A 27,309-nucleotide genomic window follows, 5' to 3' on the forward strand; every position below is an offset into this window, starting at 1 on the left:
GGCGCTTAAGAATCCTGCTCAAAACCAGCAATATGATTTGAATTGTGGAGCTTTTCACATATTACTCTGAATTACCAGCTCATACAGAACATTGGCTTTGCAGTTGAAAATATTTCTGCTGTTGGATCTTTATCTACAATTAAAATTTATTTAGTATTGAACAGAAAGCTAATGGATTATGACAGAATCTTTATATGATGGCTTTTTCATTAAAAACCTGCCATTTAGTAGGCAGAATCACTAGTGCTATATAATAAGCAACCACTATCTGTTCTTTTGTCACTATTGACAATGTGGTGGCTTATAACTTTTTTTTTTTAATTGCAAATTATTCAAAACATTTCTACACACAGCTATTACATTCTTTCTGATTTCTTAGCAAATATATATTGTAATGTTTCCTGTGAAAAAGTTTGCATTTCTAGGATAAGGAGTTAATAGAAACATAGCACTACCTTTGTACAGGATAGGTGCAAAGCTATCTTAAGCATCTGACACACTAGATTATAATACAACTGAAACAAAAAAACAAAAAAGATATTTTCTTAAATCCAACAGTAGAGAGTTACTTAAATAATTATGATAGCATTTAAAAAGTCCAATTGAAGTTAATGAACAAGGTATATTAATACAGCAATCCTGGATTGGGGGCTATGCTTACTGAACGATCAAACAAGTGTGTATAGCTGTTTGCATTTTACAAGAATATATACAAAATTTAACAGTAAGTGCACCTTCTCATAGGGACAACCTTTAGTAATCTACCTAACTTCTGTGACTACTATATATACATATTGATACTAAATAACCAACACAAGGAAAAGTTTAAGTAAAATACGGGCAAAAGAGAAAATTTAGATCCCTGTGTCCTAAATGCTAATTTATGAATTTTCCATACTTATGACTCCAATGAGAATACTGAAAAATCAATGCAAGTATTTAGCACTGGCATATACAGCAGGCAAGATATAAGCACAAGCAACTATTAGATCTGTGGGAACTTGCCCCCCAGGAGGGAAAACGTAGTTATATGGATCTTACATATAGGCAAATTAGACTCAGCCACCAAACTCTTGGCTAGTTGTTAAAGAAGGACTTAGATTTTATTTAGGGACATAAGGCATCAGTTCCTAGTTACTCCCTTCAAAAATACATTTTGCCAAGTAATTGGAAAGATAAATATTCCCCTAACCTGTGTCCTGGTCCTCCTCGATACCTTGCCCCAGGGATCAGAACAGGGTCATCATCACTGTCATCAGTTTCTTGGAGAGCAGAGGTCCTGGTAGAGGACTCTTCTTGAGTTGCAAGCCCTGAGGATTCTGGGTGTGGCTGAGGTTCATCGTTTGCAGCATGTGAGTTGGCAGTAGATTCAGTACTTGGCTGACTTGACATTTCTTGATTTGCACTTTTTTCACATGAAGATCCTTCCTCTACATTTCTGGAGGCAGTATCAACACTGGGGCCATTTTCTTCTTCTGCCTGGATTCCAGGAGTTTCAGAAACAGGTGCATCTGAAACAGCTAATAGAAAATACTGGTGAAAGTAGGTCACAGCATTGATGACTATAATGTATTTTACACAATGTTATAAATGGTTACAGAAATTAAATTACGCATATTGAGTTTGTATTGGAAATTCAGTTTTTTGTTCTCTACTTCTTCTTGTAATTATATTTGAAAAAGGACAGGCACACACCTGCTTCTGTTGTTTCTGCAGTTTCATCTGTACTTTTCAATCCTTCAGCACTTGAGCCTTCCCTGTGAGATTCATCGGGAACTCCTGAATTAAACAATGTAATGTTAAATCACATGATTTCAGCACAATGAGCATCTATAATAGAAGCAAATCTATGTAATACTAGCCCTCCATCTAGTTGCTCAGGTCAATATACTGACAGAAAAAAGTATTTCTTTCTTGTTCCTTAATATACTTCAATATTCTATGATATGAGAATTTAATTGCAAAAAAATAGCATTACTACTCTTGAAATAGAACATCACTAACTGAAAGTTGATGTTTCTCAACACAGAAATTAAGTTCTCTCTCTATTAAAAGGTTGGGGGGGGGGGTTGTTTTTTAAAGTATTTCCAGGCATTTTTATGGAACTAACCAGTCATTTGACTTGACTGTCATTTTGGCAATGAATCCAGCAAGACAATTACACAAACACAGTGAAAACTTGAAAGCAATGTAACAATGTACCAACACTCATTTATGACTGCAAATTTCAGTTTTACTACTTTTCCAATACCAGGAAAAGTTAATTTTCTTTGTATTTATTTGCAACTATCTCAAGTGGGTATAGTTTATATTATATAGTTTATATTCTGCTCTCATATGCATGTCTATGAGACTGTCATTGTATTCAATGGTAGTCATGAACACATGAGAGTAGAATGTTGACCTTACCATTACAGACATAATGCTGTATCTTACTTGTTTCTTCATCTTCAGGTGCCGACTCTTCTGAGGCTTTTGTTTTTACAGAGTCTTCTTGGCCTTCAGATTTGCAATGACTTCCACTCCCTCTAGAGCTTGAATTTGTGCTGCTCCTAGCATCATAACACATATAAAATAATTTAGAAATAATGTAAATAGATAAGAGATTTGTGATAGCACAGCCTGACCATCATCATCTTTCTAACTGCAATCTCGCAATTCAATAGCTGGAGCTGCAACTAACAAACTTCACAGCAATTTCAAAATTCTCTTTTATTATGTCCATCTACCATTCATCCATGTTTCTCATCCCACCCCTCCTCTGCATCACAGAACCCTATTGTTCTCTCCTTCCTTATCATCTCCTACTAGAAGCTTTAAAGGATTTCTTCATTGCTTCCCAAAATATTCTGTGAAGACTCAGTAGGATTCTGCTCTTATTTACAAATTTTGGTATGTATAAGTGATAGAGAAGAGATTTCATTACATGAATTACAGCTCGTCAACTGAGCAAGAATTACATATGTATTTATATCCCATCCAATTGAAAAACAAGTTTAGATAACATTTTCCAGGTTCCCTACCCTTACTTATCATTTCTCTCTCATGAGACACAGACTTCTGATTTTGATTTCCAGGCCTCAAAGTTTTGTTATTTATCAAGATTTGTACTTGAGATTTACTACTCCTTCATGCTTGGATTAGACAATTATTTGAAACACCAATTTCTGTTTTACAATAAGGGAAATGATTCCTCAGGAAACATAAAACATTAGTTTTGATGACATTCAGAAAAACAACGTTTTTAGACTCTCTGAAAATGATCTCATTTTACGAAGCGCAAAGCTTGTTCTTAAGGTCTCCTATTCTCTCCCTGCCTCTCTTTGTTGTGACCTATTAAACTCTACATGGTCTCCAGAGCACTACACAAAAGCTGAAACAAATATCAATTAAGAGAATTGTAAGCATGGTTCTCAAGAATCTGTTATTACCATTATCTTCTTACATGTTTACATTATTTGTAAATTAACTTATGTTATGTTGCTAGAAGCAGAACAAATCATGCTTAGTCTAGATTGTTGAGAACCCAGTGTAGACTTCAGTATTTCTATTTTTACATGGAATATGAGAGCTTTTACTCATCTTGATGAACAGTAATCAACCTCATAAAGTACTTACTGTGCTGGATATGGAGCATATGCAAAAATTTTGCTAGCCCTTTCAGTATTTCTTCTAAATCAAAAATTTTCAGCATTGTTTCTGAATGGACATACAAGAAGGTACTTGCTAGGACACCAAACTGGGCTAGTTTTGCTATTTCATGCCTCAGATCATGTAATCCCTTTTATGAACTTAATCATGCTCCATCTTAAAAGCAGTAAGATTTTTTTGGACTCACTCTTAGGAATCTTCTAATTTCTAGCTCAATGCTGAAGGCTAGTTTACACTCATTTATTAATTTTAAGTTCAAAGTTGGTTTTCATTACAGTAGTTGCATGATGAGGACATTTGCAAGAGAACAAACACCCTGTGCTTTCACTTGCTAGATTATATAAATTAAATCCTACTATCTGCTTCCATAAAAGGTTTGCCATTTCCTCAGTCCTCTGCAAAACCCTTCTCTGAACCTCCTACCATTTAACTGAGTTTTCTTGAATGCAAGGTTAGAATTGCACACAGGATTCGAAGCCACGAAACGAAACAGAGTTAAGCAGCAGCACCAGGAATTCTCATCCTTGGCTGGAAGCCTCTCAACTGCTGAAATCTAAGATTGTGCTTGCCTAGCAGCTGTGTTATATTGAGAATTAAGTGACTGGTAGGCAAAAGTCTTTCTGTATTTTATTTTCACAAGAATCCCAACTTTCAGGTGAGCTTTCTGTTACTGGTCCTCAACTGCATGCTCTTGTATTTTGTTATACTGAATTTCATCCCGCTTCTATTATTCCATGCTTCTGCACAATGTTTTAGTTAGCCCCTGAACTGTCAATGCCTTGCAACTTTGTCCCACCAAGAAATGCTTTTTCCTCTCAACACTATCCACTACGATGATCTCCACTAAGTTGACTTACCACCATGTTCGGTTTCTTTATTGATCTATCTGCTGAATCTTAAACAAAAGTTCAGTGTGTGGCAAAATATTAAATACCTTCTGGAAATCCAGCCTGGTTCTCTCTACTACACCATGTGTGTTTCTGGAACTCACTATTCCATTGAAAAAAACACACAGAATCATGCGCATTCTAGTTTTCATAATATAAAGTTTAACACGGCTTTATTTCCCCTATACTGCTTGTTTTATATGTTGTAATATGTCTTTCTTTCAGAATGGACCTAAAGCTTTAGACACAGCTACCGTGAGTCTTACAAGATGGTAGTGTTTAGTCTTTTACTCTCTTTTGGCATTATATTTGATGTGTGTCACTGACATGGTGCTACACTTGGCCTAAAAGATTTATTAAAATACTTGCCATTACACAGAAATCTACATGCCAGTTTTATCCAAAATTCTGAGATGCAGATCATCTCCAATTCATTTTCATGAATTGACTTCCAAGTTTTGTGTTCACTGAGTTGCATTCAGTACTTATGACGTTTTGATCAACATCGTCAACTTTACTGGAAACTAATGCAAACTATTTATTCAATTTTTGGCTCCTCTCAGTATTCCTTAACTGCTATTCCATCCTGACTGCAATATGATTAAATCACTGAAGAACCTTCTTCCACTTGTTTTCACATCCTTTGAAAAGTCTAAGTGAAGTTAAATTTTAATAGTTTTCACTTCCCTAATTACACTTTTTGTAATTAGGGTACCCAATTCTCCTCTCCATTTCTTGTACACTCCACTTAATCTTGATACTGTTTTTGAGGTAGTTATTCAAATCTTCAATTTTCAGAGTTATTTATATCAATAACTGCATTTGAAGCCCAGGAGGTATTTTTCAAATTTTGCATTAAAAATAAACACAAAAACAAAATTTTAATGTTGATTAAAATGTTTTCTGTGATACATGCAGCTAATGTTTTACTATAGTAAGAATACCATCAAGAATAAATGGATATCTACTAATGCTGTGTGCCTCTTGTGAAATTTACCTATCCTAAAACATTAAACAAAAATTACCACAAAAGTAAATACAGAATCAGTTAAAAGCCTTACAACAAAAGTAATTTCTTCAAAGCTTGCCAGATTTGGACTCTAAATAGAAATACAGTCAAATAGATTGCTCTAACATAACTGTCACAATATTTCAAATCCATATGGACAAAGTCTTCATTCCATGTAAATGCACGGATCACTGTTCAAAGTTTCCAAACTGTTATGGACAAAATGTGCATTTTATCGCTAAAACTGCAGTATTTAAGAGTAGCTAAAAATATTCTTTTTTTTGTGTCACTAACAAATGCCAGTAACCATTACTACTTGCTCTCTTCTACAGTAATTTTAAAAACATAAGCAAAGGAAACAGAGGAGGTAAAGTAAGGACTGCGGCTGTTTTGGGAGAGCCTGACATGCTCTAGTGATAGACATCCATACAAAAACCAAGTCCAGCCAGTTAGACAGTATGTGCTTCTTTATTATCTGAAAGGGATGTCATCACTGTAATATCTAAGCACTCCACAAAGCTTGTGTCTTAAACATACGCATTCATCAACACGCCTCAGACACAGAAATAGTTATTTCACTATTTTACAACTGGGGAACTGTGCCACAGAAAGACTAATCTGCTCAGTAACATATGGGAAGCCCAGTGGAGCAGAGAATTAAATCTTAAGCTCTAACCCCTGGACCAACTTTCCATCATTACAGTACCCTGCTTTAATAAAGACAAGATACAATACGAATATGACACTACTATTTGACAATGATATCAAGTTTCATACTGCCAATGTTAGCATAAAAAAGATTTAGGGTAACTACCACAAATAAGAAACTTCTGTATAAATTTCATGTTAAAGCATGACTATTCTGAACGCATTAAGGACCACAGCCATTTCAAACTGTAAACATACCTGATGGAAAACAGGCATATACTATTTTGAAAAATAATTTATCTGCATCTATCCTAAACCAGTGTTTGTGAAATGTGCTTATCAATAACCAGTCAAAAACAAAAGTAACTTCTTACCACTCATCAGTGAAGTCCAGTTTTATTGTGCTTGTAGTTGTTCCTTCTGTACTGTAGTGCAGACTTAAAACTGGTTCACCTGTTCCTGCTCGTGGCTTATCACTCTCTGCAAATATGGGGTTGATAAAGTTTGAATGGGCATCAGCAATGCAAATAAAACTGTTATGTATCTGAAGACACTTCTAATTATCCAAACAAAAACCAAACATGGTAGTAACATCCACAACTATGTCTATTTAAGATCTTTCACAGCCCAAGCAAAAAGTTAAAAGTTTCAGAGTAAACACACCAAATTTATACACTGCAATGCTTTAGAACTAGGCTAAAATTTTTTGTATTTACAACAGAAAAGAAGGAATATGCTGCCTTTTGACATGCAGATAAATAGAATTAGCAGATAAATATGTGCACTCACAACATTATCCCTTATGAGCAGATCCCTTTCATGGCAAGTATACTATTAATAAAGACTAGAAGGTGTTTTAAAAAGTGGTGTTCAGTCTTTTTTGCCTCAGTAAATACATGTGAAAAAGATGACAAGATCACAATCGGTGATCTAGAAAAATCATCATCCCCTTTATTTCTTTTTTTTACTTATAACCCACTCAACTACAAATATTCTTAGGCTTAAATTGTCAGGGAGGTGTTATAAAATCACCGTTCTGAGACTTCAGGGTTAAAAACCCTTCATATCATAAAAATCTTAGGCGGCAAGGGAGTACTTGCAAAATGCAATACTGTATGATAACTGAAACCAACAGAAGTGAAACAAACAGAAAGCCACAGCAACTCTGCCAAACTTACACTGAGTAGTTTAAAGGACTGTTCAGTGGGTTCCTTCAAAACAGAACTGCTCAGTAACATCCATCCATCCGCCCACAACTCTCGAGGAAAATTCATGGCAACAGTCTATCTGGCATGGCCAGTTGCCATTAATGCTGAAGTGACCATGGAGAATACCTCTTGAAAAGTACCATCATATTAAGTCTCACTACGGAGGTGCCATTTCCTCAGAATTCCGCTGGCAGAGAGCTGCCTTAGTTTTGGGCACCGCTCAAATGACCTGTATATTGTGTTGCTTTGCACAAATGCTGGGCTTTTCATTTCAGGACAAAAGCCAGTCAGATTCTCATTGGCTTATAGAGCACAGAAACTTGACCATAACTACAACAGTTACTACAATATTGGCTGCAGACTGACCCTATTATGCAATCAAGTAAAAACTTCAGAAGTTCTTTGCAGGAACACCAACTCAAATGTAACATTCAGCTCAAGCAAACACGCACACTCCCCCACATAAAAGCTTATCATTAAAACAATAATGGCTACAATATTCCCACAGGCATTATTATCTATAATAAAGCATTGATTTAAGTTGTGGGAACTATGAATCAGCAGAACACAACTTTACAAATATGACCATCCATGGTTACGTTAACTGCTCACAGACAGAAGCCCACTCACAGTATCAAAGCAGTAGTCAGCTGCTCTGAAGAACTTAAATATATACTTATATGAATTCTCAGGAAAAAAAATTTAAAAAGTTGCAAGAGGGAAAAAAAAATTCTGTGAGAGAGAATTACAATCATCATCCTGATGATGCACGAGCAAAGGGCCTCAAGCTATGCAATGGGTACCCAAAGAAAAGTTCATAGCTTCTCTGAAATAAAGGTTACAGTTACACTCCTGTTGGGGTGGAGCAACGATACAACTGATCAAATGCAAAGTTTTCTGTTCCTGAATTTAACCAAATAAGAAAAGAAACAAACTTTGGAAAATATCTTGTAGTGGGGTGCATAGGCATTTTGAACAAAAATGCTATATTCTTTCATAAGTAAACTGACATGTTCTGTCTTTTGTGGCAATTTGCCAGCAAGTCTCTCTTAGTATACAAATCAGTTCATAGTTTAAGCATACCTTCCTAAGCAAGTACAAATACTGAATATATCAAAATACTGTTATAACGAGTCAGGCATTGAGAGAAAAAGAGTAAAAATTGACACACTTGGAGAATTCTTTAGCTTCCTTGTAAGAGGGACAGATAAGACAGTTACCTTCAGCTCAGGAACCCTTGTCTACCAATACGGCAGTAAGGCTTTTGACATTGTCTCCCATAACATCCCCATAGGCAAGCTCAGGAAGTATGAGCCAGATGAGCAGTAAGGTGGACTGAGAACTGGCTTGCGCTCAGACGCAAAGTCTAGTTGGAGGCCTGTAGCTAGTGGTGTCTCTCAGGGATCAATACTGGGTCCAATATTGCTCGACTTTTTCATCAGTGACCTGGATGAAGGGACAAGAGTACACCCTCAGCAATTTACTGATGATACAAAACTGGGAGGAGTGGCTGATACTCCAGAGGACTGTGCCACCGTTCAGAGGGACCCGGACAGGCTGAAGAGATGGGCAGAAACGAACCTCACGAAGTTCAACAAAGGCAAGTGCAGGGTCCTGAACCTAGGGAAGAATAACCCCGTGTGCTAGCCAGTACAGGCTGAGGGCTGACCAGCTGAAGAGCAGCTGTGCAGATAAGGACTTTGGAGTCCTGGTGGACAACAAGTTGACCACGAGCCAGCAACATGCCCTTGTGGCAAAGAAGGCCAACGGTATCCTGGGGTGCATTAGGAAGAACATAGCCAGCAAGACAAGGGAGATGATCCTTACCCTCTACACAGCACTGGTAAGGCCCATCTGGAGTACTGTGTCCAGTTCTGCGCTCCCCAGTGTATACAGAGCTACTGGAGCAAGCCCAGTGAAGGGCCACTAAAATGATTAAGAAACTGGAGCAACTCACATATGAGGGAAGGCTGGGACTGTTCAGACTGAGGGGTGATCTTACCAATGTGCATAAATACCCGAAGGGAGGGTACAAAGAGGATGGGGCCTGACTCTTCTCAGTGGTGCCCAGTGACAGGACAAGAGGCAATGGGTGCAAACTGAAACACAGGAAGCTCCATCTGAGCATAAGGAAAAACTTCTTTCCTGTGAGGGTGACTGACCACTGGAACAGGTTGCCCAGAGAGGTTGTGGAGTCTCCACTGACTTACTGATTTGTACAGTCCAAGACAGCAATAAGAATACTATAACCTGATACTGCTATGCAGTATTTGCTTCAGCACAAAACTAGTCAGCGTTACTGACTAACCAAGTAACCTAAGAAATCACTATACTGAAATGAATCTAACTGCATGGCTTGTGTTAGCAAAGCTCAGCTCATATCATTGTACAGTGCTTTCCTGTCTTAAAATCTCAACATCACAAAACAAAATCAGGATGCTAAAAAGACTGTCCCCTGACTTCACTTGAAGTGATGCTTGTATTTATTCAGATTCACAAAGTTGAAAGAAGTGCTTAAAGTATATCCCAAGAGGGCGCTAACTGTGAGAAATAATTTTTATAAATTTCTGGAGACAGATTGCTACTTGACCATGTTATATAATAACTTTTTCTTAAATCTACAGTAACAGGGACTACAATTTGGATTGGGTCAGTTTCTTCTTTAATCTACCTTTAGGATATGAAATTGACACTAATAGAAACTATAAAAGGCAGATGAGACAAAAATCTGGTAATGAACTGCACAGAATTATTTGTGTAGTTCACTAGTTTATATTAAACTTACACTGCTAATGAAAGCTAAATGGGTGCCTCTGAAAAGAGCTAGTAAGCTCTGCCTAGTACATAACTGAACACTCTTTTAGTGAAACCATGTAAAATGCAGTAATCATAAACTCTTGTTCTCAGGAAAAACAATGTGATTGCCAAAGGCTGAATGGATCAGACGAAAGCACTGGTCTCTTTCATTCCTAGGTTTGCCCCTCCAGGTCAGATCTAATTCACATTGACAGAACACTGGAGGGCAGAAGAGAAAAAGTTGTACATGTTCTGCGATTAAGTGTAGAGCTACAGCCAAAACTATTAATCTACTCATAAGCTCTAATAAGCAAGATGATGACTGCTCAAAGACAGAGCAACAAATCAACTTCCTACTAAAATCTACTCCAAATTCCTCAAAAATACCTTGGAGCTTTACCTAGATTTTACAGCCATACATATTATACAAAGATACTATCAAGCACTTACACTCAGTTTATATGCAACCTTGTCCTAGAACACACATTCCTATGAAAAAGAGTCCACTCTGGAGGTGCTTACAGGAGCAAAGTACCTTTCAACTTCCTCCCTTATAACTGAAGACAAGTTTTCATTCATGATCTCCATTTAAATGGAGAAACTGCGGAAACAAAAAGCCTGCACTTTTTTCCCTTAGAAAATGAACCTGTGCCAGTATAGCTTCACAAGGTTGGGGCTCCTAACTATGAAGCCTTAAGAGCAAAGACATGTTTACAGATTTTATTATTTAGTTAGTATTTACTAGCATTGCAAGGAACTTGAAGCTGGTTTCCCATATCACAAATGCTGCCCTTGTCACTGGTCAGTTGACAATCATGTGTAAGAGAATGGATAGCTTTTCATGAAAAAGCTTCCAAAGTAATTTCCATCAGCACTAAGCATACCTCCTTGTAAATAATCAGAAAAAAAATTAGCTTTGTATATTCTGCAGATCTATTTCTGGGGGAAAAAAATCAGAAAAATCTTCTTTATTATCTTCCAAAGGCAGAAAAAAAGGGTACAAGGAGGAGAAAAAAGTGTATTTGAAAAAATAGCAATTCTACAGGAATTCTCAATGCATGAAAATTCATCAGAAGCAGCTGACTTAGAGGGTAATGGTGGTGGTGGAGATTCCTTTATATAGTGATAAATACTGACTGAGTAAACAGTGATACATTGATACCAGTCAGTAAAAGACACAATGAAGTCTGCTAAGGGCAGACTGAAAAATCAAACAATTCTTCAGAACTGCCTAATCCATAGCCCAAGGCACATAATTTCTTTGTCCAGATGATTCCCACATTAATTAGATGTTGTACTGCACTTTACAGAAGGAGGCAGCAGACAACATATTGTGCTATACCAAGGAGCACAGTTCTGAAATTCTTAAGCTTGTATCTGCTGAGCTCACCATAGATCTGGAAAGCACTATATACCCAAGCCAGTTAGTCTAGCTGGGAGGTGAAGCTCATTAGCTGGAACACAACACATGCCAAGGCAGTTTCCAGGACTTAAGGCACTGTACATGCAGAACTCCACAGTTGATGCACCATCTTGTTTTGAGCTAACTCAAGTATCTATAATGTGGTACTGAACAACCTGACATGGACATTCCCATAAGGGATTACCGAACCATCGCACCACCTTGCAAATATCTAAAAATATTAGTGCTTGGTATGGCCTCTGTGTGGGTAGGAAGAAGCCTTAAGATGATATGGGATGCATACACACATTTACAACTTAAAGTTACCAAGCTACTCCTCTGGCTTCAGGTTCCCTCTTTGATCATCGCCATCCAGGCAGTATCTTAAAGCCATAACACTGCCTTTACATTGAAACAAATCTTACAGCCTCTCTCCATAATTAAATTACAGTCAAATAAAGTATCCAGTGTAGATCATTTTAATCCATTGGAAACGCATTTTTACAGAGAAGAAGGACTGCTGGAGTGTCAGAATCCTGGCATTATAAATTTACATGTTTAATAAGTATCATAAAATCTTTAAACACAGAAACAGTCTTAAAACATAAATGCCAGACTGGCCCAATAGAAAGCCAGCTGGTTCAGTACTAAATTAAGAAAAGAGAGGGAATAAGATAGAAAAAGCATTTATATTTAATAACTGATACAACTTCCTTTATTAGCTACTTGCACTTTTTTGAGATTTCTGTTCAAACAGCAAGTGAAACTAAGGTAGTAATTTAATTAATTTAAGTAATTTCAAAAAAATCTAAACTGCATCACAGCAAGTAAATCTTTCTGCATCTCATCTGGATAAGGCAGATCTCATAATAAATTATCTCCTTTTCCAGATTCCTCCTCTACCAACTTAAAAGTATAACTGTCCCTTTTTAGGTGATCCTTAACATCACAACAGAAAAAACATTGCTTTAATGCATTCAGAGAATTGGTTTACCAAACCAAATCCAAAGTTCTTTTACAAGAGGAAGCCTCTTCACATTAGTTCAACTAATTTCTCAGTGCAGAAAAAAAAAAACCTGGCAAGAAACCCCCCTCCCCCAAAGTCTATTAGAACTGCGTGATTAACAGTCATAAAACACTAACTAGTTTAAGGCAATTGACCTTGCCCGCCTGAAGAAGAACGAGAAACAGATTTGCAAACTGATTTCTGGAACCAACAACTTCTGGTTTCATTGCTGCTGTCACATATGTTTAACTGACAAGTTCAGCAAACAAATCATTTATCAATTACCCAAAATTTTTGCAGTTATAAGAACTCCAATAAATATATAGACTTTATATGTTGATTCTAGTTTATTCTACTCTAATCAAACAATGCTTATTCCAAAGAGTTCATAACAGAGAGCATAGCTTGGCCACAAAGTAATAAGCAGGTTGCTTTCCAGCTAAGCTTGAATAGTGGAGTGATGTAGACTACTAAACTATGAATAATTAGTAAATGTGCATGTCAAGATTTAAGGCTATTCTCATCACAAAATGCAATTCCATAAAAAATATTTTTGTCAATATAAAACACAGCTTGATTTTTTCCCAATGTTCTGGCATTCTAAGACAAACCATATCTCATCAGTTGCCAAACAGAATGTTTTTGAGAAATGACATTTCAAAGCAGCATTCTAGTTTAGAATTTGAAACACGATAAAACAACTAGCTCTTTTTCAGACCTACTAAGACTTTAGTATGGAAGTCAGCATAATGCAGAGTGTATGGAAATCTATTTTAAAATTACCCTCTATTATTCATTAATTATTCAGGCATAAATATTCACTAAAGATGAGATTCATTCAGCTTTAATAAGGTCATGTGCAGTCCATTTCACTGCTTACAATTTGAAGACTAATGGGCATAGTCTGCTGCTCACTAAATTTTCTTCTATCACCAGCCCATATGGCAGGTAAAGTGGAACACCAGAACTGGTTTAGTGGAAGAGATACAGAACAACGGATTACAGAGGGATGATGACTAAAGGTATTGCACCTCGATGCATATAGGTGCACTTGGGTTACTCGGACTATGCAAGTACAACAAATCTGCACGTCTTGCATAGAAAAAATGTATTTGGCTTTATACGATTAAAAGTTACTTTGATGTTTATATTTGCTTTTTGATCCCAGGAAAAAACCTTCCGAAAAAGAGTATTTGAAGAATTAACTCAACTTTGAATTTAAAAAACAAAACCCAAAAAACTAAGTGTCTGTAGAATACATCAGTATGGAATATTGTATATACATTAAAGTATTAAGAATTGAGCATAGGATGGCTTTAGAAAACAATTAATAATTAACCTTACTCTGTTACTGAGAATTAAATAATTAATGAGTTTCCAGCAGATCTGCTTATGGAATTCTGCTTTATGTAGATGAACAGCATTTTAGACTGTTTATCATCATGGAAAGCATTTTTAAAAGGAAGCATTGCAATCAACTATGGCTGGGTATAGCGCATTTCCTGTCACACGCACCCTGTTGCTCATCAAGTGACATGGATCCAAGCTGTTTGTTAACCACAGAAGAGGGAGAATCTGAAACAAAAATAAGATTTCAACTTAAAATATAAGCAGCAGAGAACTGCACAGCAATGTCACGATCATATATTAGCTTAAAAGAAAAAATAAGAATAAAAAAAAGCAGCAACATAAGGAAGCTTTGGTTGTTTTCTGAGCAGCCAGCCATACTGCATTCTCTAGGCATGACAGATGCAAAGCCACTTGTTTCAAACCATTAAGTATTTCTTTAGGCAATCATTTAACAGCCTGAAACGAGGCTGACACGTTGATATTTAAAATGTCTATCCATTACAAAGGATTTTACCATGTACTTCAAGTTTCTAACATGTCAGGAAGAACACTGAAGAGTCATGACTCCTAAAAAGCCCTTGGTCCAACTATCACACAATACAGTATTTCAAACAATGTACTAAACATGAACTTCAACATAAAATATCAATAGCATAACAATTTCTTCAATTTTGGCTTTAAATACTCAATATTTATACCTATAAGCATAAAACGTAAAAAATGAGAGGGTTTACAGCTATAGCAGCATACAGACTGCTTTTATATCCCACTCTCATGACAGTTCAAAAGTTCTGCATTATTAGATGCTATACCTCTGTAACATCTGATGACCATGAATGTGTCTTCATGACTATCACAGTATCACACCAATCGGTCTGACATAGATTCTCATTTAATCACAGAAAAATTGAAAATAACAGCAATTAAGTGCATTATTCCATTGGCCACTACCAGTTAATAACTATCATCAGCAATGCATTCCCTGTGCACACAAGTTACAGATGCAATGCTCAATAAATATCTTCTGTGAAGTCTATTTCCTTGGTCATCTCTGAAGATCACATCTTGTTTCCGTATTATCTTAATATTAGCAGATGTACTTAAATTAAATTAATTCAGTATTTGAAACACAGTATTTACTAGGCTACCACATCTTGGTTCCTTTTCTTAATCTTCTGCTGTAAACAAATTCATGCTAAGCTGAAGGGATTTAATATCCTGCATTATAAACTGAGTCACAGTTAGCAAGCATCATAGCACGCAAAAAGAAACTGAGTATGATAAATTTAAATCTTGTACAGGGAAAGCAATGGACTAATACATTCTCTCCCCTACAGGTAACTCATTTCGACGTTTGGGCCAGAGTCACCAGGATTACCTATTTTGTAGTACAGCTGTAAAATCTACTAAATTGACAAAGCTGATTTAAAGACAAAACCTCAAGTGTTTCAGCCCTAGCTTCTACTGCAAAAAGTACAGATTCTTCCTTCATTACACTGATACCTAGCATTCTGGAGGAGGGAGAAGTAGTGAAGAACAGAGACCAAAGGAGTCTGAGGCAAGCCCAGCGTGTTTTGGAGGTTCACCTGTTTCGGAAACTGGACTCGTACAGTTTATTTCCATAACTGGGAAACATAAAATTGGCCTTACAGTATCTTTAGCTTTGTTTAGCTATGCCTTGCACCAAACGCACTTAAGCCAGACCAAAGAATTTTTCCTCTCGATTTTGATGGGACTTAGCTCTTAACTTTGAAAGTCTTATAAAACATCAATATATTTCACCTTCCAAAACTGAAGTGTACTTTACACATCATTTCTAAGTTAGCAGAGAGGTATTTACAGTGGAATATTTTCAATGGAGTGCTAATCCATTTTTTAGACCATAAGTCAGAGGAAAAAAGCTGGTGTGGAGATGCAACACGTCAGAAAACCTCCTACTTATATTCCAGCTCACTAAGCATAGGAATTGGTATGCCTCTCTCCCTCAAGGGCAGGCTGGCTTTGATCATTGATTCGCAGCTATGAGCCCATGACTGGGATTAACTTGTGTTCAAATGTGGTGAAGGGACGGGATGTGTTGTGTGGCAAGCTGAGAAGACTGATTCTCAGTCCAGCACTGCTCCCACAGTTCAATTTTTCTGTATGCTTACATGTCCTTTTTAAAAGGCAAATAATTAAGAATGCTGCCAAAACATTTTACTTGGTTGGAAAAGGTAATCTCATCAGCTCTTTAATTCAGGCCAAGATGAACAAAAGATATATGACTGAATGAATGCATTTTGAAAATAAATGTAATAAATTACATTTAGTACACTTACCAGCCCTTCTATATTTTATTAAAACCTGAAGTTATACAACAGTGAGTAAAGAATGCAGGTATATTTTACCATTTGTATCAGTCACAGTAAGTGAAAAAGAAAGTTTTCTAGGTAACCATCCATGCTTACATAGGCTTAAATGTCCCAAATCTCACTGTTAATTTGACGTTTTCTTACGATTTTGTGAATGTGTCTCACTTGGGATATGGCCTTTAAGAATTTTTAAACAAAGAAGAGGAAGTATCCTAAATATTTCAGTTAGCACTGTTACAAAGAGCTCAGTATGTAGCACTTATAAACTCACTTTTTTCTTTTTCAAATACCCCAAAGCCATAGATCACTAGCTCCCCCTTGAAGTGGCACTGCAGTATTCAAAACGCTGAAATCCCACAGCTCAAGCAGGGAAATAAACAGGACTGAAACCAGACTGGAGAAAGTCAGGTAAATACCTCTTTTTTCATATATGGCTTGGTTTTGTACAAATTCTGAATAAGTACTTTCATCAATTCTGATAAAGCTTTTGAAAAAAAGTATTACCAAAACTATGCCTTTTTTTTTTTTTTTTTTTTAATTACCATCACTAAACTCTTACCTGAGCCTTCACAGACCGGGCCTATGCCCCAAAGCAGTTCACCACTGGTTGTAATGACACTAGTACATTCTAAACAGGAACACTATTTAAAGAGGGAGTTGGAAAGCCATAAATGTGGGGGACCTCAAACAGAAAACAGAAGATAATTTTGATGCAAGTTATATGCTGAAGGAGCTTCCTATAGTTTGGGCAACCAGCAGTTGACTTCGCCAAAATAGTAACATGCCACCCTTTATTGTTCTGGTTAAAAAAACAAACAAACAAAAAAACCACCTCCTTATACCATTTTAATTCTAGCACCACTGAGCGAGTCAGGCCTGAAGCAGTGAAAACTGTTTCCAAAGTCCTAAACACTGTACATACAGTGAATATTAATCCAAGAAATTAAATATTTAATAGTTAGGGGCAACTGCCTTCCACAATCAATAAGCTCTCGATTACGTATTTTGGAATTCAAATAGAGGTATTTTGTGTTCTCGACATTTAAAAAGAGGGCAAAGAATCTGGTAATGAAAACTGCAATCACCCCTTTTCATTCAGAAATCTTTAAGACAGGTATGAAGGTCCAATTAGTTCAGCTTTAAAGACTTTGACTGTACAGACTTGACAAAACTAAGTTAAAAATGAGAGACAAGTCAACATGCATCACAGGGTCTGCAATACCTGTCAGCACACACATGTACATACTTCTTTTCCACCGTAAATGCAGCCTAAATCAAAGTATTTTTTCCTCAAAAAAAAAAAAAAAAAAAAAAAAAAAGGTTCAAGTTACTCCTTCCTATTTTTGTAAGTAAAATTATGGACACTGACAATTACAGAGGAATCCCTCACGCACACTGACCTATAACCCTGCTGTAACTTGTCTGCATATCAAAACCCTGTTTCTTTATCACTCCAAGATTTACTTTATTTTTTTTAATATAACTTCAAGATCAGCTGCCTCATGCTTCTGTTACTTCTCAAGTGGTATTCTAGTCACTTAAAGTTCTAAAAAAGAGAAGTGCAGATCTCTAAGCCTTGCTTGTTTATGACATATTTCTGGCTTATGGTGATACATATATGGCATATCATCACTGGGCAGAGCAGCAGTAACAGTAAGTTATAAAGGTTTACTTTCCTTGTAGTTTTTAAATAGCAAATATATGCTGTTGCTCAAATACTGCATAGGATCTAAATGTCATGAAGTACTCCCAAAATATAAGTCATATCTAGATTTTGTTGGAGAAAGTATATAATAGAAACTTACCACAGCTACTTTTCTTATGGGATCAAAAATTCTAGACCTGCTCAATACCTAAGGAAAGGCTTGAAGATGAAACAGGCCTCATGCACATGGCATATTCTGCTTTCAAAACACTACTAAATTTACACAATACTTCAAATGAGATATCAGATAAGACAAAGACTCTTTGCCATCTGAGGATGTAGGATGTTTTCCCTAACGCTGCATCAGCCCACTATCAATGATTACTTAGTTAACTCACTTTGGTATTCAACAGCAGATTGAAGTGTTGATCATAATTTTCTAAATAGTGAAAGTTAATTATTACAGACTCAGTTTGCAATTCTTCATGTAACCGTTACCAGTCCTTATGCTAGAAGCAGACAGAATAACTACCATACAGCATGGCAATCTTCTCTTTTAAACCAGTAAACGCTTTCAGCTTGACATTTTCTGCTAGTCATTTCTTAAATGAGTGAAGTATTTCTTTTTCCCCGTCTCTACAAGTAAAACCATTGAACTTCTCTAGCTGCAAAGACAGGGACTAAGAATGAAATACAGGACAGAAGAAATGGCCTTAATCTTCCACTGACTTTGCAAGAAAATTGCAGGCATAAATTATACAAAGTTTTGCTACAGTAGGGGTTGAGAACCTTCAGCCCTGGGCCAAATAGAACCTACAACTTCATTTCATATGCCAGCAGACATATATTAGGGTGTAATTTTTGTTAGGAAAGTAACAACTGTACTAATAGGTGCCTGAAAATCAAACATCTGTCTAAAGGCAGAGCATCAAATGCAGTCTTGCAAAAAAAAGATAGAGAAATTGTGTCTGCACAGGAATTTATTGTTAGAAAACCAAAACTACCAATGCTTTATTCTTCTACCACATTTCTGAAATGCCAGCTTACCACAAGGATACAAAACGATTGCGCCTCTATCTAGAAGCAAGAAAGACTAGAAATCTGCAGCTCCAGCTTTCCAAGGATATAGATTACTCATACACATCTTCCAAAAATAAATCTCAAAGAGGTTAGAAAAAGGGAACAAAAAGTAATTAATAAAAAAAAAGAAAAGGAGCAAATATATTAGAATATAACAATATATCCACATGTCCAGAGCCCAGAAGTCTTAAAAAGTAAGCAGACAATGGAAAGATGTCTTGGACTCCTCAAGCAGGAGAAAAAGTTTCATTTGGTCCCTCCTCCACACTGTGGAAGGAGGAATACAATGGAATAAGCTAATGAAGCACAACAGGAATTTCTTGTATTTACCCATACAGGTAAAAGGAACAGGTATCATGCAATCTTGGATCAAATTCCTTGAGGAATAAATAACTGAATGTTACTGCATATAGCTTTCCTGTAACACACAGGGTATACAACTTCCTGTTATTTCACATGTGGATGAAACAATTTTCTTCAGACTGTATGTAAATATGCATATAATCTATTACTCAGTAAAACTGAGGAGGAAAAAAAAGAAGAAAAAAAAAAAAGGACCTAGCATTAAATACTGTGAGCTTGACTTGCATGTAATTATTCTGAAACAAGAACAGGACAAGAGAGTGCTGAGGTACTCTGACCTTCTGAGGGGTCTCAGTTAAGATCTGTCTATTACCATTTTACACTGCTTAATAAGAAAAATAAAGGTTAAATTGCCTGAACACATTTAAATAATGAATCAAATTTACATCTTTAAATTTTCCATTCTCTATAATGCTAAAGTTAGCAAATTCCACCAGTCAAACCACACTTTAATGACTTACCAAAACTGATGGGTTTCCCCGCCCCCCCCCCAGGAAATAAATGTTTCCATAGTGCTAAGCAAGTCTCCCTTTAAGACTACTATTAAATAAGTAAAATAGTTAAATTTGGAAATTCATTGTCATCACATGAAGAGTGAAGTAAATATTTGAATATCAGTTTCTTCCAAGGAAGGCTACCCATGTGTTCTATGGCTCCCCAGTGATCCCACAGAGGGACAGAACAGCCAGACCTTCCCTTTAGTTCTCTTAAAATTCAAAACATATGGCACCTGAGAAGTCTTAGAGGCAGAGATGGGATCTAAACAAAAATAGATCTCTGACTCCCAGTCAAAACAATTATTTCAAGCTTCCTCTTCACATCAGTGTTGGTGGGGATCCTATGATACAGTGACCCACATGCAACAAGGAGTAAAGAATTATAATGCATCCTTGAAAGGGCACCAAGAAATAGATGGTGAAATCATCTGTGATAATGTGATGAAAAACAGAAGAACATCAAGACCTATTGACCAATACTGTAAGTGTTAGCTAGGGTTATGCCTCTATTTAATACTTATCTTTTGAGTTAATATACCATGATTTTCAGTTTGCTGAAAAAATACTGTTGGCTTTCTAATAACGAAATAGGCTTTTTTTTTTTTTCCTTCAGTTTTCTACCAGGCTTTTCCTGGCAGGAACAGCTAGGAGTTCCTGAATCCACTTGTAAGAATACTGCTATCATTGTTTTTCTTGTTCTACTCCCACAGGTGAACAGGCACCTGTCATGGCCATCACTACAATTAGAGGTTTTGCAAACTCTTTGAAAAAATTTTCTCATGTAGAAAATTATTCAAAATTCAGTAACTAGATATTGTACCTGGAGCACTAGCCACTATTATATCAAATTGTTATATAAGGTTCCATATAAATGAATATATTAAACCATAGCAAGCCAAGCTGTGAATGTATGACACAATGCTCAAAAGCAATTCAGCCTCACCGCAACTATGGCAAAATTTATCCATAGAAGAAACAGAGCTAGATGTGTCATCCTTCTAAATATTTGCTTTTCAACATAAACCATGCTGATTGCTCACACTTTCAATGTGCAGCCCACTCATTGGTACATGGGTGCCATGACAAAGTTTGCCTCAAGTTAATACCTTAAGGCTTACCTCTCTATTCATTTATTCATATGCATGCTTCCATCCTAACTTACAACTGTCTCAAAAATGTCTCTTCTACTATAAAGATCTGCAAGGCTTTCTCATCATCATTTTTAATCTCAATAAGACAAGAGAAAGAGGATGGTGAAAGGAAAAAAATCATATTTTTTTTTTAAAAAGAGAGCGTATCTAGAGATTTTGGTTTATTACAGGTATTTTCACTATACTAACTGTAAAAACACAATATGTAAGAGTGCCAAAATTCTGTTGTACTGAATTGTTACCATGATTTAAAACATACACTAAACAAAGGCTGAGTCTCAAATGTGGTTATCACACACAATTAACATCAAAATGCAATTTCAAGTGTGTAAGTGCATTGCTCTATTCAAAACACAGCAATTTCTCACTTAACTGCTTTCATAAATATTGCGCATACACCTAAGAATGTGCACCTAGCAAACTTTCATCCATATAGTATCATTTAAGTATATAATTCAAACATGTTAGATACAAAAGATTTAATTATTACGCTTTCCCTAACCATGTGATGATAAACACCACCACATGCAAGGTAAGACAAGCAGCAAATGCATTATCTTGTTCTGGAAGAGAAGCATCTCAGCAAACAATAGCAGCACAAACTATAACTACATTAGCTGCTTAAGAAACCTTGACAAATGACAACCTGATGTCTGAGGGTCCTGTGAGGAGCCCTTAGAGGATGACTGATCAGAGGTGGAGGACTGTGGTGCTGAACCCTCAGCTAGCTCTCGCTGTCTCTGTTGTTCGGCCTTCTTAAGCCTCAGCCGCTGCAGACCCCTACGGATTATAGCTAACTCAGGTCCCATTAACTCTGACAGTGGGGAAGAAAAAAAAAAAAAGAAGGTGTGTAAAAGAAACAGGCACAGAACATACAATATAAAGAATGTCGGGGAAAAAAAAGTGACCAAAGAGAGAAGCAACAGATACTAAGTGTAATTAAAGCAATAAACACTTCATAAATCAGATTACTGACATCTAAAAATTACAAAATAAAATATTTAAATTGCTTTTCTCTTCCTGAATATTTGAATCATAGGAGTTAAAAAGTTCAGGATTCATTGCATGCAATGTACCCCTTCCTCCCCCCTTATCTTTAATACTTAAACCATTTAGGAAAGATTTATTTAAAAATAGATAGATCCTAGTTGATTTAAAACAAAACAAACACAAGCATTCATTTACCAGTTACTAGCAGGCAGAACAAATTAGAACACCCGTGGTGTAACATTATGCAATCTTGGTCTGAATAGGTAGATTTTCAAAATCTCTCATTTCATTGCTTTCTCAGTGAAGAGCCTTTTAATACAACTTTGACAAAAACAAACCTGTGTCTAACAGTGTCTAACAAAAAAATACATTTTACTGTTAACTCAATTTTTATCTCATACATTCCCAAATGGGTGAGCATCCAAAGTTTGAAAACACTGTTACATGGACCTACAGAGAAAGTAATTTAATGAATCATAAACGTTTTAGTACTAACAGACTATTCTTTCAGATATGTCTTTAGAGATTTAACTATTTTCATTACTTCCTATTTATTCATTTGTGAGTTATATATTTTTTAATCATGTACCAGTCCATTGTCTGATTAACAGTAGTTTTTGCAAACTATTGTTAAACCAGGAATCTAAGTAATTTTTTACTCTTTCCATGCTCTTTGCAGATTTCCTCCACTTATAAAAGTGCTGTAGAGCAAGTGCTTCTCTTCATACCACAGAGATTGTGTCTTTATTAGCAATTATTTCACAGAGCTGAAGCACAACATTGATCTGAACCACTGCTGAACTCCTCTCATCTATAATTATGGTAGGGTAGAGAAGCTAATTCATACTCAAATAGTCACATCAAAGACTAGCTAGTTTTGATATAAACTGCTACCCTAGACCTACCCTGAAACTATCTGCATCAAGTACATTGGAGTACTTTGTAGACATGAGGAAATTTGCAATGAAAACAAAACAAAACAAGAACAGCACTATGAAATGTTAAAATACTAGAGAACTTTGCATTCAGGCATCACCTTTTATCCAAGCAAAAGCTTTACAAACACTCTGCAATGCTTATTCACTCAGTGAGGCAAGCAATTTTAAATTTTGTTTCATAAAGAGAAACGAACCCAAAGATGTAATCCAATCACTCGACTGATCAGTGGCAGGCCTCTATTAAGATCTGAGAGTCTCTATGTCTCCAATCTAATACCGGTTTTGGAAAATATATTGTGCCAGTTGGTTGAAAAGTTATAAAAAGGAGGAGAATATCACTTCCTAAAATGAATCTGGCATAAGAGAGACTTGCTATGAACAGCTTTCACGTGCCATGAACATTTAGGGAAATTAAAACTCCCAAAAGACTAGAAAATGCTTTCAAATACATTTCAGTGGTATCTAAAATTGCAGTTTTCAGCACGTGTTACTGATTCAGTTCTACCCAGTCCAGAGACAGTTACAATTTAAGTCATATCAAGAACTACACCTCATATTTTAAAGAAATAACTAACTAACCTGAATATGTTCAATTACACCTTTAACATGCTGCAGAACCTCTAAGCAGATGTTTATTTTGCCAGCAAATGGGCTGAGAAAAGAAAAATAGAGAGAGGGGGAGAAAAAAAAAAAAAAGAAAAAAAAGAAAGCAAGCTATTGCCGCTTTCCCATTCAAAATTGAAAAGTAAGGTTAACTTAAATCAGGGCACGTGTTTAGACTAAGTTTTGTCCTAATTAGTCAACCTCCCCTCTCAGAATAGCACCAACGTGTGTCTGGAATTCTACACTGCATTAAAATCTGAAGTTTATTAGCAAGTTAAAACCACAGTACCTTAAAAGTAGCATAAAAACTGAATTAAATGGTCCCCACTGAATGAAATAAGTGAGGTGAGACAATAGTCTTTTTTTTTTTTCCTCTTAGTGACAAGCACTAAAATATTCAGCCATTATACTTTCTCCTTATGGAAAAGTTTGATTCAAACATACTGACAAGAACAGGCTCTTGAGATTTGTCTCACTGAACTGACCTTGTTGATAATTTGCAACTCACTCAAATTTTCCAACTGTATTTCTCTAGCAAGATAGGTAACACTCAGAAGAAGAAACCTGTCCCAACAAGCTCCAGCACTGAACCATTTTTGCGCTGGCTGGTTTTTGAACACGTATGTTTTTAAAACATTACAAGATGAAATAATTCGGATCTAGAAGGTCAAGTGCTCACCAAAATGGCATATTTTCTGGAAGACCATACCAATGATATATTTGAATCATAATACACATGTAAAGTTATTGCTATTTCAAGCAGAAGATTACTACCAGAGCCTGCATTCAGTACAGACGAACTGACTTACGAAAAGCTGTTTACAAGCCTGATCCATTCTCCTTTAACAGTTCATGCTCCAATTCTATTTAAGTCTACATAATTCTACACAATCTTTTACCCTAAAACATAGGGATTCCTCATTTGCTAACACTTTGCTACCCCGTTCAAATCTGCATCTGCCACCACTTTAAGCCAAATGATGTCTGAAAGCATCTGGCTTTTCTTCTTCCATTTTCCAAATGCTTCCACAGTCATCCGTCCTCTACAACACACCTCCATTTGGTCTTTCTACTCAACACCATTTTATTTAAAATGCCGCTCCTACTGTCACTTTCCCCCTCCTATCACCCCATAATCGTACTACTTCACTTTAAATCCTTGCCTCAATTTCTCACCTTCATAACCAACAAATTTATAAGTTCACTCTCTTCTACATATCATTTTATCTTCCCTACACTTCCTCTAGTTCTTCTCGACTTACTTCTGTCTTTTCATTCCTAATAGCTGTCTTTTCATTTCTACAGCTTTTATCTGTAAACCAAGTGTTAATCTGCGCATAAAAACAAGGTCTTATCTTCATTTTTTACAGAACATTCTTCTCTTTAATTGAAAGCTTTCTGATAAAATTCTGTTCTGCAGGAAACCTTCATATGTCTTCAGTAACAAGCTTACCATCTACTTTCTTTAATTTGTTCTCTACTATAGCTCAGACACACAAACTACTGAAGAATAACCTGAATAAAAGGTAAAATAACTCAGTTACTTGGCAGATACTAAAATCTTTTGCATGCAGACAACATTGCAGTTATAAAGAAGCAGTCTATACATTATTCTTTTTTTTTTTTTTTTTATGATGGAGGGAGGCAGTTTTCACTTTGTTTAAACAACTGTTTCAGAAATTTAAGCCATGCTACCAAGTCAGTAAGTCACTATTCCCGAAACAAAAAAGCAATAGGTTTTATTCAGCTCTAAATGGAGCTATACAAACTCAGTCCATTCTGTTCTTGATACAGAGTGCAGTGTTTTCACATTTCTAAACTAGAGGCTGTGAGTAAATAAAATCTCGTAACTGGGCAGCATTGTAGGTTACGTAAGTATACAAACATTGCAAAACGAAAAATTTGTGTTCAAGCCCACCCACCCATAACCCCACTGCTACTGCTCTGCCATCACCACCTGCTCCTTCTACTCAGAAGCTTCCTCTCTCTGAATTTGCCCATGCTACTTGTTTTTGACTTGTTATCGACTTGTTTTCAAATTTAATTATTTTTTAAAAGAGGTGCAAACAAAACTAGCCAAGATACTTTTTAGATGTACAAACAAGTAGTATTATTAGTATAATATTAATTTATACCTGCAGGAATGCTGCAGACAATTTCAAGATGACACTGCTCATAACTAAAGTCTGCATATGGCATTAAAGAAATCTACATAATGGATTTTCTTTTGTTTCCTGAGGTTTAGTTTTGAGGGTTTTTGTTGTTCTGTGGGGTGGGTGTTTCTTTGTTTTTGAGGAAGCCAATCTGACACCCTGTTTAGGTGTAGTCAAAGTATGTACCAAGCATTATACAGCAAATTATAGAGTGTCCACTGTCTGTCAAAAACAAACAAACAAACAAACAAACAAGAAAACCCCGAAACCCCAAAACCCCACCAGTACCCCTTTCAAATCTGAATATACTATAAGGAGGAGTCTGAAATTTTAAGCGACACTGGGAAAGAGGAAATGTTCTTAGAGAAGAGCTGGATTGAGAAATAATAGCTTCAGCTTAATGCTCGCACAATGAACTTTTACTTAGAAATTCAGACAGATTCAGAGAAAAGAGGTTGGTTAAAGTGAGCATTCATTCCTTAAAAGACAGGATAGTAAAAACATCGTAATACCAGATATGCTCTTTAGTACATTGTCATTGTGCAATCCACGGAGTTTCAGTGATGTAGCTTGCAGCAACTATCTTTAATACGGGACGTACTCTCCTGTCCACTGCCAGCTCCAGCACATACTATCTACTTTAAAAAACATCCAGATCAAAATGAACGGTTGATAATGGTATGTGTGGTCTTTGGTCACCATTCCTCTTTATCAAAGACAGTGTCTGCTAAAATGAGTTACACTGCATTAGAGCAGAACCCTTAACCATTTTTATTTCTCAGTACTGTGAAAAACTTGAAATTGCAGCAGACACTGATAGTTACAAAAATATTAGGAAACTAAAAGCTTCTGATGCTAAACAAATTCTCTAGCATTCACTTACTAGAAATAGTACCTGGACTGTATGGACAGTCATGCTTCTCCTCACTATTCATTTTCTCTAAATAAGAAGTATCAAAATAACTGCAAGGTTTGAAAAGGCAGGAAGAACAGAATAGATACCTAGTAATTTCCTATCTGTCCCAAAGGTTTTGGCTGTAGGAGCCACAGTACACTAAATGGCACACCTTTTCCTGGGAAATCTCCATCTCTCCTTTACTGCACTACATCCATTTAGGGCCTGAAGATGCTATCAGTCATCTTTTCTAATAGCAAAGTTGATTTTTTCACCAACAGAATCACCACATCACAAAGGGTAAATTTTATACAAAAACTGTGGGATTTTAAAATAACCAAATTAGAATCTCTAGGTGCTTTCAGGTCACATCAGCCTTTTTCCCCACAACTGTGAGGTGTAGAAACTCACTTAAAAAAGTAAAAAGAGATTTTCATATAAATATTTAACTCTAACTGCTGTGGCATATTTTCCTGCACAGTGATGCAAAAAGGCAGGCCAAAGCATAAGGTGCTCTTTTACTCCTACCCAAACAAGTTCCTGACATTAAAAGTGCAATACATTTTCTTATTTTTCCCAGTAAGAATATGAGTCAGTATTTAAAACAGATGAATTTCTTCAAGACATACAAATTTAAAAATACACAGTAAAAATTATTAACCAAGGATATGATAGAATACAGTGCA

The 27,309-nt window shown here is 36.2% G+C and overlaps 1 protein-coding gene across 3 annotated transcripts in view; it reads right to left on the bottom strand.

Moving 5' to 3' along the window:
• The window catches only part of DCAF6 (DDB1 and CUL4 associated factor 6), a 93,395-nt gene that overhangs the window by 21,620 nt on the left and 44,466 nt on the right, over nt 1–27,309 (bottom strand). The window contains exons 11-15 of one of the 3 annotated variants that reach the window (XM_064522480.1): nt 14,123–14,182; nt 6,570–6,675; nt 2,437–2,552; nt 1,696–1,779; nt 1,193–1,520 (exon numbers count right to left, since the gene is read on the bottom strand). In XM_064522480.1, the coding sequence (XP_064378550.1) occupies nt 1,193–1,520; nt 1,696–1,779; nt 2,437–2,552; nt 6,570–6,675; nt 14,123–14,182 (694 nt within the window). Of the gene's footprint in view, nt 1–1,192; nt 1,521–1,695; nt 1,780–2,409; nt 2,553–6,569; nt 6,676–14,122; nt 14,183–27,309 lie in introns of all 3 variants that reach the window. The other 2 variants (XM_064522474.1, XM_064522484.1) reach the window with 2 other exon arrangements.

This window comes from Dromaius novaehollandiae, chromosome 1 (assembly GCF_036370855.1).
Source record: "Dromaius novaehollandiae isolate bDroNov1 chromosome 1, bDroNov1.hap1, whole genome shotgun sequence".
Lineage (NCBI taxonomy): Eukaryota > Metazoa > Chordata > Aves > Casuariiformes > Dromaiidae > Dromaius > Dromaius novaehollandiae.